Source organism: Myxocyprinus asiaticus, chromosome 18, assembly GCF_019703515.2.
Source record: "Myxocyprinus asiaticus isolate MX2 ecotype Aquarium Trade chromosome 18, UBuf_Myxa_2, whole genome shotgun sequence".
NCBI lineage: Eukaryota > Metazoa > Chordata > Actinopteri > Cypriniformes > Catostomidae > Myxocyprinus > Myxocyprinus asiaticus.
The window spans coordinates 47,831,943-47,845,494 of NC_059361.1; the positions used below are offsets into that span (position 1 = coordinate 47,831,943).

Below are 13,552 nucleotides of genomic sequence, written 5' to 3' on the forward strand. Positions count from 1 at the left end.
TGGGAGAAGTTGGAGGACATGGAAAACCGTAGCCGGCAGAATAACGTCCGTATCGTTGGAGTCCCGCAGGGAGTAGTGGGACAGGATACGATGAAATTCCTGGATGGGCTCTTTCCAAATCTGCTCGACATAGCAGGCCATAAGCTGGAAATTGAGCGAGCTCACAGGGTTTCTGCTCGGCGATCCGCAGAGGGAGACAAGCCCCGATAAATTCTGGTCAAATTTCTAAGATCATCCAATAAAAATCTTGTATTATGCGAGGCAAGGAGTAAAGGAAGGCTTTCTTGGAAGAACCACAGCATTTTCTTGTTCCCAGACTTTGCAAACTTGACAAGAGAGAAATGTGATGGATTCAAGGAATGCAAGAAACCTTTACAACAACGGAAGGTCGCTTTTGCACTGATATTCCCAGCCAAATTGAGAATAGGTGCTAAGGATGGCCGTAAAACATTCACATGCACACAGCAAGCGATGTCCTTCATAAAGTCATTGGAGTAAGTCATTTGCTTGCACTCATGTAGCAGCCAAGTGGGCCAGCTCACTGAACATTTGCTTGACTGTTTGAAGAATCTGTGCACTTTTTTTGTGTTGGTTCCGCCTATCGGCTGGAGTTTATTTTGTAGAGTAACACACCTTTCACGACAGTTTTATGGATGAATCTACACACTCTTTGCGTTTATTTCGCCTATTGGCTGGAGTTTGTTTTATTGATTATCTTTTGCTGTGTAATTCTGTCTCAAAATTTGTATAGAAACACCAGACTTGAGCAAGGTTGTCGCGGGGGCTCTCGTAGGCATGCATGGACTGTATGAGTTTGGAGGGATGGACCGTGCGCGGGGTTAATGCGCACGCTTTCTTTTTTCTGTTTGTTTTGTTCGGGAGGATGTTCGGGTTTTGAGGATTGCACTAATGTTGGAATGTGGTCTTTATAATCTTGTTTTTGACACACAATCTATTGTTTTTTATATGTCAAAATGTCAAATGTTAATATGAGTGGACTGTCTCTCTCCATGTGGAATGTGAATGGGTTGGGGCACCCCATAAAAAGAAGGTTATTTCTCTTAAGCTTAAGAAATATGATATAGTGTTTCTTCAAGAAACGAACCTTTGGAAAAATTTGGAAAGATATGGTTGGGCTCGAGTAAGAGCAGGGGAGTCATTACACTGATAAGTAAACACCAACAATTCAAATGTCTCAAACAGAGTTAAGATAAATTAGGAAGAGTCATTATTGTTTTAGCTGAAATTCAGGGACAAAGTCTTATTTTGACTAATATTTATGCACCTAACGTTGATGATCAGGGCTTTTTTATAGATCTTGAAGGGATGTTGCAAGGTGTTCGCACCTCTGAGGATATAATATTGGGAGGAGACTTTAATTTTTTGAAGCACTCAGTCCTTGATCATAGTGAAGCAAAAGTGTGCAAGCCCCCTAGAGCAACATTGAATCTTGGTCTTATAGATATTTGGAGACTTTTGAACCCATCTGGCAGGGACTATAATTTTTTTTCATCAGTCCATAAGATTTACTCTAGAATACATTTTTATTTTTTTTTATATCTAAATCCCTCATTTCATCTGTTGTTTATTGCTCATTTGGAAACATTTTAGTCTCAGCTCATGCCCTGGTGAGTTTAGAGGTGTTGCCACATATGGAGAAGAGGAAATCATATAGTTGGCACTTTAATGTATCCCTTTTGCAAAATCCTGATTTCCAACAAATGTTAAAGGCTGAAATCAATATTTACATGGAGATCAACTGGTCCTCAGTATCCTCTGTGGGCATGGCATGGGAGGCACTTAAGGCGGTTCTCAGGGGTCGGATCATACAGTATGCCTCATTCATCAAAAAATCCAAAGCACGAGAACTCGTGGAGTTGGAAAGGAATATTAAAAGTGCAGAGGCAGAGCTGAAGCACCGAATGTCATCTGATGGCCTCAGGGAATTGACCCAATTGAAATACAGATATAATACTATTTTGTCACGGAAGGTGGAGTTTTGGCTATTCAGAGCAAGACAGTCATACATTGAGTCGGGGGACAAAGCAGAGATAGTCTTTTTCTATCATTCCCTCAGTGAAATCTGCTGGTGGTGAAATTTTTCCCTCGGCCATTGATATTAATAATGCTTCTAAAGAATTTTATCTTGATCTCTATAGTTCCCCGTCTTTGTCTACTGATGAAGATATTAGAAATTTTGTGAAACCTTTAGAACTCCCTAAACTGATGACTGAGCAAAAACATTATCTTGATTCTGAGATAACCTTGGAGGAGATTGGCAAGGTATTTAAGGCCTTACCTACAGGCAACACTCCGGGGCCAGATGGCTTTGCCGATGAGTTTTTTTTAGATCTTATGCTACAAAACTGGCTCCACTTTTGCTAGAAGTTTATACGGAATCATTAAAGAATGGAAAGCTTCCGCCAACCATGATATTGATGAGACGCCTAATGTTATCAGAAGAGCTGCGGCCCCGAATAATCCCCACCTGATCTATATGTACAAGAGATGTCATAACTTTCGGTTGGCCAATATTTTTGACAATTTTTACATCTAGTTAGATCAGGGAGATTGGACGGTAACTTTTACACTCACTTGGATCTTTGTGCTTTTTAAGAATCAGACTGATCCGGGCTTGTGTCATGGTTGGGGGAAGCTTTCCATTCTTTAATGATTCAGTATAAACTTCTAACAAAAGTGGAGCCAGTTCTGTAGCATAGAATCTAAAAAATTCTGTGGCAAAACCATCTGACCCCGGAGCCTTGCCAGTAGGCAGGGCCTTAATTACCTCGTCAAGCTCCTCCAAGGTTATCTCAGAATCAAGAGCTTTTTTTTTGCTCAGTCTTCAGTTTAGGAATATCTAATGGTTCCACAAAGTTTCTAATGTCTTCATCAGTAGACGAAGACGTGGAACTATAAAGATCAAGCTAGAATTCTTTAAAAGGCATTATTAATATCAATGGCTGAGGTAAAAATTTCACCACCAGCAGATTTCACTGAGGGAATTGTAGAAAAAGACTCTCTGCTTTATATATCTAGCCAAAAGCTTCCCTGCTTTGTCCCCGACTCAAAGTATGACTGTCTTGCCCTGAATAACCAAAACTCCACTTTCTGCGACAAAATAGTATTATATCTATATTTCAATCGGGTAAATTCTCTGAGGCCATCAGATGACATACGATTCTTCAGCTCTGCCTCTGCACTTTTAATATTTCATTCCAACTCCACGAGTTCTCGTGCTTTGGATTTTTTGGTGAATGAGACATACTGTATGATCCGACCTCTAAGAACTGCCTTAAGTGCCTCCCAAGCCACGCTCACAGAGGATACCGAGGACCAGTTGGTCTCCATATAAACACTGATTTCAGTCTTTACCATTTGCTGGAAATCAGGATTTTGCAAAAGGGATACATTAAGGCACCAGCTATATGATTTCTTTTTCTCCTTATGTGGAAACACCTCAACTCACCAGGGTGTGATCTCAGACTAAAATGTTTCCAACTGAGCAATCAACAACAGATGAAATGAGGGATTTGGATATAAATATATATAAAAAAAAACAATCTATTCTAGAATAAATCTTATGGACTGATGAAAACAAAATGTATAGTCTCTACCAGATGGGTTCAAAAGTCTCCAAATATCTGTGAGACCGAGATTTTTACATATCCTGTGAAGCGTCAATGTTGCTCTAGGGGGCTTACACACTTTTGCTTCACTATGATCAAGGACTGAGTCCATCAAAAGATTAAAGTCTCCTCCCAAAATGATATCATGAGAGGTGCCAGCAGCTTGCAACATCCCTTCAAGATCTATAAAAAAGCCCTGATCATCAGCGTTAAGTGCGTAAATATTAGCCAAAATCAGACTTTGCCCCTGAATTTCTGCTAAAACAATAATGACTCTTCCTAATTTATCATTAAACTGTTTGAGAAATTTGAATTGTAAATGTTTATTTACCAATATAATGACTCCCTTGCTCTTACTTGAGCCAACACTAAAGAAAACATGTCTACCCCATATCTTCCCAAATTTTTCAGCTTCCTGCGGGGAAAGATGTGTTTCGTGAAGAAACACTATATCATATTTCTTACGTTTAAGAAAATAAATAACCTTCCTTCTTTTTATGGGGTGCCCCAACCCATTCACATTCCATGTGGAGAGAGATAGTACACTCATATTAACATTTGACATTTTGATATAATAGAAAAAATAAATTGTGTGCCAAAAACAAAATTATGAAAACCACATTTCAACATCAATGCAACAATAAAATACCGAACTTCCCTCCAAACAAAACAAACAGAAAAAAGAAAAAAACGTGCGCATTAACCCCACGCACGAAAGCGCCAACCAGCGTCAATCCTTTTAAACTCAAAGAGTCCATGTACGCCTATGAGAGCCCCCGTGACAACTTTGCCATCGGATTGCTCAATTTTGCCTCACAAATTTGTAAGGCAAAATTATATAACATCAAATATTTTGTAAAACAAACCCCAGCCAATAAGCAGAATAAACACTAGGAACGTGTAGACTCATTCACAGAACTGTCTCAAAGGTGTGTTCCTTCACAAAACACATTCCAGCTGATATAAAGCCGTTCATTTTCCTCGGTCAGACAAACGAATCTTCAGTGAGCCAGCTGATGAGAGCAGCAGATGACATCATAATTCCAATGTTCCACGAAAATACTCCACAAATCATACTCCAGCCAACAGGAGGAACTGACAGATTCATCTATAACTGTCCCTAAGTAATGTTATTTAACAAAACAAGCTCCAACTGCTAGGCGGAACCAGAACAAAGGAAACGAAACACGCATCCCGGTTCCTCGGATGGTCAAGAGTCAATTCACTCGGAGGCCGCATAAAAGTATATCCCATGATTTACACAGTCTGCCAACTTTATAAAAGACATTCTTTGTGTGGGCATGTAGATATTTTGTGGTCATCAGTTCATTGTAAAAGTGATCTTCCGTCAATGCAAAAGTTTCTTTAAGGAAAAGTGTTAACCCACAAAACAAAACAAATTCCAGCCAACACAAAAGAAAACAAAAATGGCGCCCAGCTTCCTCTGAAAGCCAGAGTATGTACAGTGAGTCAATCCACTCACAAGAAAAACACCCAGTGGTTACTCACCCATTGTTTCAATAACCGTCTGCCATCCTTGGTGTTTATTCTCAGTCTGGCTGGAAACATCAGAGCAAAAGTGATCTTCCGCTGATGTAAGAGTTTCTTGCATTCCTAAAACCGATCGCATTTCTCTCTCGTTGATTTCACAATGTCCGGGAACATGAAAATATTGTAATTCTTCCAAGAAAGCTTTCCTTTGCTCCTCGCCTAGTGCAACACGAGATCTTTATCGGATGATCTCAAAAATTTGGCCAGAATCGATCGGTGCCTTCCTCCCTCAGCAGATCTGTGAGGTGGGACTCTGTGAGCTCGCTCAATTTCCAGTTTGTGGCCTGTTATGTCGAGCAGACTCGGGAAAAGCTCGTCTAGGAATTTCACCATATCTCTTGCCCTCCTCATGCTCAGGATTTCCAACAATTCGAATGTTATTCCTGTGGCTTCTATTCTCAAGATCTTCAAGCTTTTCAAGAACACGTTCCAAATCAACTTAGCGGCTAATTCCCTCTCTGATGACTCCAAATAATCGATTCGTTTTTCAACATCTGTCACTCGTGACTAGCTCAGAGAATTTTTTTTCCATCACCGTAATCGATCAATGTATTACAGCAAGATCCTCCAAGTCCGCAAGTACATTCGTCAACATCACCGACATGTTGGATAGTTGACGCTGGATTCCTTCTCCCGCCGCGCCATCCAAATCGAGTCCCCGGTCCACAGGCCAGTCTGGGCTTTCATCTTGTACATGTAAGTGTCTTTTAATGTCTCCAGAGCCTGAGGATTTTGACTTCTTTGCCATGTTTACCTCAAACAGTAAATGTGTAACTGGGTGTATCGAATTTCACCGGATTATATCATGAAAATAATAAAAAAAATTAGCAAAGTGCACAGAGCTGTCTTGCACATGTCTGACCTTCAAATGCTGTCACCACAGACCCAGTGTGGGCTAGGATTAAAAAAAACGTCAAGTCTGCATATAGCCTGCTGAGTGACTCCAGTCAGGCTTCCTAAGCAACCAATTGGCCCGGTTGCCAGTCACATTGGGTTAACCTTCTTGTGGTCGCTATAATGTGGTTCTCGCTCTCGGTGGGGCACGTGGTGAGTTGTGTCGATGCCACGGAGAATAGCGTGAAACCTCCACACACACTAGGTCTCCGCAGTAATGTGCACAACAAGCCACGTGATAAGATGAGTGGATTGACGGTCTCAGACGAGGAGGCAACTGAGATTCGTCCTTCACCACCCGAGTTGAGGCGAGTCACTATGCCACCACGAGGACTTAGAGTGCATTGGGCATTCGAAAATTGGTGAGAAAAGGGGAGAAAATGTAAAAAAAAGTCTGCATCTAGAGATGCAAGGGTGTGCCTTATGCAATTCAAGATTTTACACAGATTTAATTGGACCCCCTCTAGATTGTATAGACTTGGTCTTAAAGACACCCACCTGCTGGCGATGCCAATCGGAGGATGAAGACACGGCCCATGTTTTTTGGTGATGTGTTGAGATCCAAGAATTCTAGTAGAAGGTTAAGAGTTTTGTGTGTGACGTGTTGGGCACTTGGGTTTCGTTTTGCCCCAGACTCTGTGTTTTGGGTGATGGGGCGGTCATCGATGTGGGGAATAGACACAGAGAATTGGGTTCTGACCAGTGTGATGATCGCCAGGCAGAATATTTTAAGGGGTTGGTGGTCAGCTCGAGCACCCCCATTTCGGGAGTGGTGCTCGGAGATGGGGAGGGTGGGGGCTTTTGAGGAGGTGTCATTTGGAAGATGGGGTAACTTGGATTTGTTTGTTGGGAAATGGGGCAACTATTTGGAGTCTTTGGAGGGCTTTCGGGGTGGGGCAGTGGAGAGAGTAGTATAGTTTTAAATGTGTATGGTTATTAGATATTTTTTTGTTTGTGTATTTGTTTGCTTTTTTTTGTATATACAGGTGCATCTCAATAAATTAGAATGTCGTGGAAAAGTTAATTTATTTCAGTAATTCAACTCAAATTGTGAAACTCGTGTATTAAATAAATTCAATGCACACAGACTGAAGTAGTTTAAGTCTTTGGTTCTTTTAATTGTGATGATTTTGGCTCACATTTAACAAAAACCCACCAATTCACTATCTCAAAAAATTAGAATACATCATAAGACCAATAAAAAAAAACATTTTTAGTGAATTGTTGGCCTTCTGGAAAGTATGTTCATTTACTGTATATGTACTCAATACTTGGTAGGGGCTCCTTTTGCTTTAATTACTGCCTCAGTTCGGCGTGGCATGGAGGTGATCAGTTTGTGGCACTGCTGAGGTGGTATGGAAGCCCAGGTTTCTTTGACAGTGGCCTTCAGCTCATCTGCATTTTTTGGTCTCTTGTTTCTCATTTTCCTCTTGACAATACCCCATAGATTCTCTATGGGGTTCAGGTCTGGTGAGTTTGCTGGCCAGTCAAGCACACCAACACCATGGTCATTTAACCAACTTTTGGTGCTTTTGGCAGTGTGGGCAAGTGCCAAATCCTGCTGGAAAATGAAATCAGCATCTTTAAAAAGCTGGTCAGCAGAAGGAAGCATGAAGTGCTCCAAAATTTCTTGGTAAACGGGTGCAGTGACTTTGGTTTTCAAAAAACACAATGGACCAATACCAGCAGATGACATTGCACCCCAAATCATCATAGACTGTGGAAACTTAACACTGGACTTCAAGCAACTTGGGCTATGAGCTTCTCCACCCTTCCTCCAGACTCTAGGACCTTGGTTTCCAAATGAAATATGAAACTTGCTCTCATCTGAAAAGAGGACTTTGGAACACTGGGCAACAGTCCAGTTCTTCTTCTCCTTAGCCCAGGTAAGACGCCTCTGACGTTGTCTGTGGTTCAGGAGTGGCTTAACAAGAGGAATACGACAACTGTAGCCAAATTCCTTGACACGTCTGTGTGTGGTGGCTCTTGATGCCTTGACCCCAGCCTCAGTCCATTCCTTGTGAAGTTCACCCAAATTCTTGAATCGATTTTGCTTGACAATCATAAGGCTGCGGTTCTCTCGGTTGGTTGCGCATCTTTTTCTTCCACGCTTTTTCCTTCCACTCAACTTTCTGTTAACATGCTTGGATACAGCACTCTGTGAACAGCCAGCTTCTTTGGCAATGAATGTTTGTGGCTTACCCTCCTTGTGAAGGGTGTCAATGATTGTCTTCTGGACAACTGTCAGATCAGCAGTCTTCCCCATGATTGTGTAGCCTAGTGAACCAAACTGAGAGACCATTTTGAAGGCTCAGGAAACCTTTGCAGGTGTTTTGAGTTGATTAGCTGATTGGCATGTCACCATATTCTAATTTTTTGAGATAGTGAATTGGTGGGTTTTTGTTAAATGTGAGCCAAAATCATCACAATTAAAAGAACCAAAGACTTAAACTACTTCAGTCTGTGTGCACTGAATTTATTTAATACACGAGTTTCACAATTTGAGTTGAATTACTGAAATAAATGAACTTTTCCACGACATTCTAATTTATTGAGATGCACCTGTATACTCATGTGTGACCACAGGGATGTTTGTTGATAGATACACATAACTCACTCGAGCTTTCAAAAAACAATTACCGACTTTAAATAAATAATTACATGTGTAGGACCTTTGCGTTGTAGGGATGTACAGGCAGATTTTAGAAATAAAAATCTGTGATTAAATGGCCTATGTTTATTCACTGAACTGAGATGATTTTCTATTACGTCAATGGGCACATTGGAATGTTTGGGCATAGCAATATGGTGGCACAGTGGCTTCACTGTTATGACGTCATCAGCAATCCAGTTCTATATACTGTATATATCAGTGATGATGAACTTCTCCTGCTTCAATTAAGTTTATGATAAAGACAGAAGTATCTTGCCTTATCCATGCGATCCTGCTGCACTCCAAACTTTCCTCCATATCCATGAGATGCTTTGGGCATGTTGTCCAGCTCCTTCTGCTTCAGATCACTGTGTTCACATGACACCTTCTCACGCAGCTTATGAATACTGAGAAATAAGAGCAATGCAGGGTGAAAATTCACCATAAATCACTTATAGTCCAGGTGAGAATTCAGGGTTGTTGCAGAGTTTAAGACCTGAACAAAAAAATTATAAAGTACAGTTTTCACAATTTTGTGTGTCAGTTTCCAAATGTAGAATATAATAAAAGTAAGTTTTTCCCCAGTTGGAACACAGTACTGTATATCATGATAAAAAAAATTCCCAAAACCTCTTAAAAATAAATAAATAAAATACCCTAAAAAAAATAATTTAAAAATATTTTAAAAAAGTATTCACACCCTTTGTAATTACTAGGTACTCTGGTGCAAGATATTGTCTTATAAACACATTGAATTAGTTGCTCTAGTCTCCACTAGTGTTGGAAATTAGTGGATCAGCTGCTTTCAATTACTTCAAGAGCATAAATACCTTCCTTCTCTATAAGATCAAACTGTATGGTTGGATTTTCCTTTGAACAAACAAAAATGAAGACAAAAGAGCCTTCAAAAAAAGTGAGTGATATAATTGTGGAGAAGCACAAATCTGAGGTAGGATACAAGGCCATTTCAAAAGCAATGTTCATACATAGGAGCATCATACAGAAGTGGAAGAAATATGGAACTACAGCCACTCTGCCTAAGATTATTTAAAAAACCTACTTCGGTGAACTATTCCTACATTTTTCCCCACACATGAACAAAACCTGTACAGGCCTAGATCAATATATATATATATATATATATATATATATAATTATTTGGCATGGCTACAACAGGGTATGGCTATAATGGTGTAATTTAATACTCTGGGCATGACCTAGTTTACCCAAAAGCTTTATAACTCCTAAAGGACAAATCCATCCAAATTTTCATCAAATTTAGTACACATATGAGTCATTTGATTCTGAAGAAATGTGCCAAATTTGGTGGATATCGGATAAGTTCCACAGTACTTAAGTGACCTTCTATCACACAATAATCCATCACGTTCACTAAAATCGCAATTCCAGCCTGTTAATAACACCTAGAATATCAAAATCCACGAAACGAGGAAGATCCTTTTTCTATTTGGCTCCTAAACTATGGAATACAATTTCTAGCATTGTTCAGGAATCAGACACCCTCTGTCTGTTTAAGTCTAGACTAAAGACTCATCTCTTCAGCCAGGCATACACCTAATTTATCCCTCAGCTCATGGTTATGCTGCATTAGTCAGGACTGCTGGAACAAGAAACACTTCTCATATTCTATAAATCTGCTTTAAAATGAATGGCATCTATGCTAATATTATTCTATCTGTTTCCATGTATCAACCTTGGGATACATAACATAAGGTTACCAGAGCCAGCCAGATACAGCTTCAGTCCTGTCTGATGTCCTACTCCCACAACAATGTGTCGTCAAGTGATGACTACTATCCGCAGCCTATGGCAGCCAAATATCACTTCAGTCTACTACGATGGACTTCACAATGGATGAACTCTTAACTTCAACCGTAAGACATGTGATACTTCACTGGCCACTGCCTGAACCTTGGACTTACAATGGACTTCACCGGAAATGAACTGCCACCAGCTTGCATCCGGACTGCTATGCAACTCACTGACCTCTGCCTGTATCATTTTGGTCACAGGATGGCCTACACTCTCTTAACCCTCTGGGGTTGACAGATGCACCGGCGCGTCCTGCTGGATTTTTTCCTCATAACAGCGGAAACAACTTCAAATACTCCGTCATTTTTGGTCATATAGATAAGTGTAAGACATCATTAGAGACTATAAAAGGGTCTACTTTTATTTGTGTACACTCACAATAACAACAAAACCTTGTGCTTTTGTAAAATAAAGAAAATAAACAGGGTGCGCTTTCAGCCGTCTCTATCTCCGCGAGCATCTTTCTGAAACACATCACAAAAATGAACTGAAACTCTGCGAATACTTATCAGACAAACAGTAAACATATGTCTAAAGAAAGCTTAAAATGTCTACTTTTAAATAAAACAATTCGAATTTAAAACAAATATTCTCCTGCAATGTAATCTGTACGAAACAAAGCGATGTACAGTTTCTCCTGGCTCAGCTAATTATCGCTAATGTGATCACACCCACCAGCAGAGCACGCTATTCATATGATAATGTGCTGAGACGATCAATGCAAATGGTAAACGCCCCCAACAATGCCTTAAAAAACAAAGTTCATTCACTTTTCTGCATGTTTGGAAGATGGCATGCTACACAGGTAAGCAAGCTCTACAGATGGTCCTGGATAGTGAAGAAGAGTTCACATTTTCCTCAGAAGAAGAGCAGGAATCCGACGAGGAACATTTGCATTTTGAAGAGCGACTTGATCCAGCCGAGAATACAATTTCGGATGAGTAAGTCATTTAGTTTTACTTACATATTAGTTGACATGCTATTTTATATAAACATGTACATATTTTACTAGTTGGACTATTTCCAGACTTGCCAGCCAGGGTTCAGTGTATTAAAATTTGAAATATGTCCTAATAGGCAAGTTTTAGTTACATTTAAATGTTGTTTCGGCTAAAGCAGGTATTTAAATTGTATTCTGTATGATATAAATATGATATGTAATATGGTATAAAAATAATATGAATGTTTAGATTATATTTTAACTAGTGTTTATGCTGCCTCATTATCAACAACGAAGCTTGTGCTTGCAAATATCTGTTCGGGTGTAAATGTGTAAAATGTGTTGTAAATATGCCCATATTAGAAAATCAGCATATTAGAATGATTTCTGAAGGATCACGTGACACTGAAGACTGCAGTAATGATGCTGAAAATTCAGCTTTGATCACAGGAATAAATTGCATTTTACAATATATTCAAATAGAAAAGTTATTTTAAATTGTAAAAATATTTCACAATATCACTGTTTTTGCTGTATTTTGGATCAAATAAATGCAGCCTTGGTGAGCAAATGAGACTTCTTTTAAAAACATTTAAAAATCTTACAGATCTAAAACTTTTAAACGGTAGTGTAGGTCTAAAGTTTTTAAGTTAAGTCTTTATTTAAAGAAAATGTATAGTCAGATTACTTTTTAACTTAAACTTGATTTTGTGAATAAGCTACAAACAATACATTCATTCATTAAGTCTCCTCACACTCATTCTCTCTCAGGGGAGGGGTCCTCAGGTGTGAATCACATCAATATTCATGATCATCCACGCCTCCTCACATATGGCCTTTCTAACACTAAAAGCGTCTTACAAAAGTTAAATGACTATATTGTTTTGTATGAATGAGTGATCGGGATGGTTTTCACATCATTTTTGTAGCAAAAACTCTATGCTACAAGATCCAGTTCTCAAAAGTCTTGTGAACAAATGTTTAGTATGTGTTATATGGCCTTATTTCAGTGACTTAAAATTTTTGTTTTTTCAAAAACCACGCATAAATGTTATTTTCTCAAAAATACAAACATGTACATACATGTTGTTCACATATTATTGTAGCCTAGTTTGTGCTGAATACAGTGTTATCAGACTTTAGCCATTAATATGTTTTTAAGCAACTGAAAAAAGCACAAATGTCAAGGCATGTCAAAACTTCTCCAGGGCCCAAAACACCCTCAGACCCCAGAGGGTTAAAGGGATAGTTCACCAAAAAATTACAATTCTCTCATTTACTCACCCTCATGCCATTCCAGGTGTGTATGACATTCCTCAGCAGAATGCAAACAAAGATTTTAAGAAGAATATTTCAGCTCTGTTGGTCCTTACAATGCAAGTGAATGGCTGAGTGGCCAGACCTTTGTAGCTCCAAAAATCACATAAAAGAAACATAAAAGTAAACCATATGACCATATGGTTAAATCTATATCTTCAGAAGCTGTATTATAGGTGTCGGTGATAAACAGATCAAAATGTGTTTGTGTTTAGCTTCAATTTCACATTTGAAAGTGAAAGTGAAGTGGATATTTAGAGTAAAAAAGGGCTTAAATTTTGTTCTCTTTCTAACATTCGTTTGGTATCTCACGAAGGGTACGCTTCAGGCATGACTGATTGAGGAAGCACCAATTGACAACGTCAGAATGACAGACCAATCGCTGTAGCGATCAAGGAGTCCCGCCTCCCTCGTATATAGACCACTCCAGCTCGCTACTAAAGGCATTCTCTCTCTCTTCCCCATGAAGTTTGTGGAAGCTGCACTCAGACGCATTATCTGAGTTATCGCTTAACAGTTTACAGATGAAGTCGCAAGGTAATGTCACAAACGCGATAAGATTCGATCTTGCAGTTGCTGGGTGTTTTTATGCTCGAGGGTGTAAAATGACCGCGTCACAGCAGGTTTTTCATTCTCGTGAAAAATATTTCTTTTCGCTCTCATCTACACCACATCTAAATAATTTTGATGTGATTTAGTTTGTATCAAAAGAGAAAGTAGGAGTTTATTTGCTGA

The 13,552-nt window shown here is 39.3% G+C and overlaps 1 protein-coding gene across 1 annotated transcript in view; it reads right to left on the reverse strand.

Moving 5' to 3' along the window:
• LOC127456156 (src substrate cortactin-like) overlaps positions 1–13,552 on the reverse strand; it is a 68,563-nt gene that overhangs the window by 29,797 nt on the left and 25,214 nt on the right. Inside the window, exon 4 of the mRNA XM_051724500.1 lies at positions 9,005–9,134. Within this exon, the coding sequence (XP_051580460.1) occupies positions 9,005–9,134 (130 nt within the window). The remainder of the gene's footprint in view (positions 1–9,004; positions 9,135–13,552) is intronic.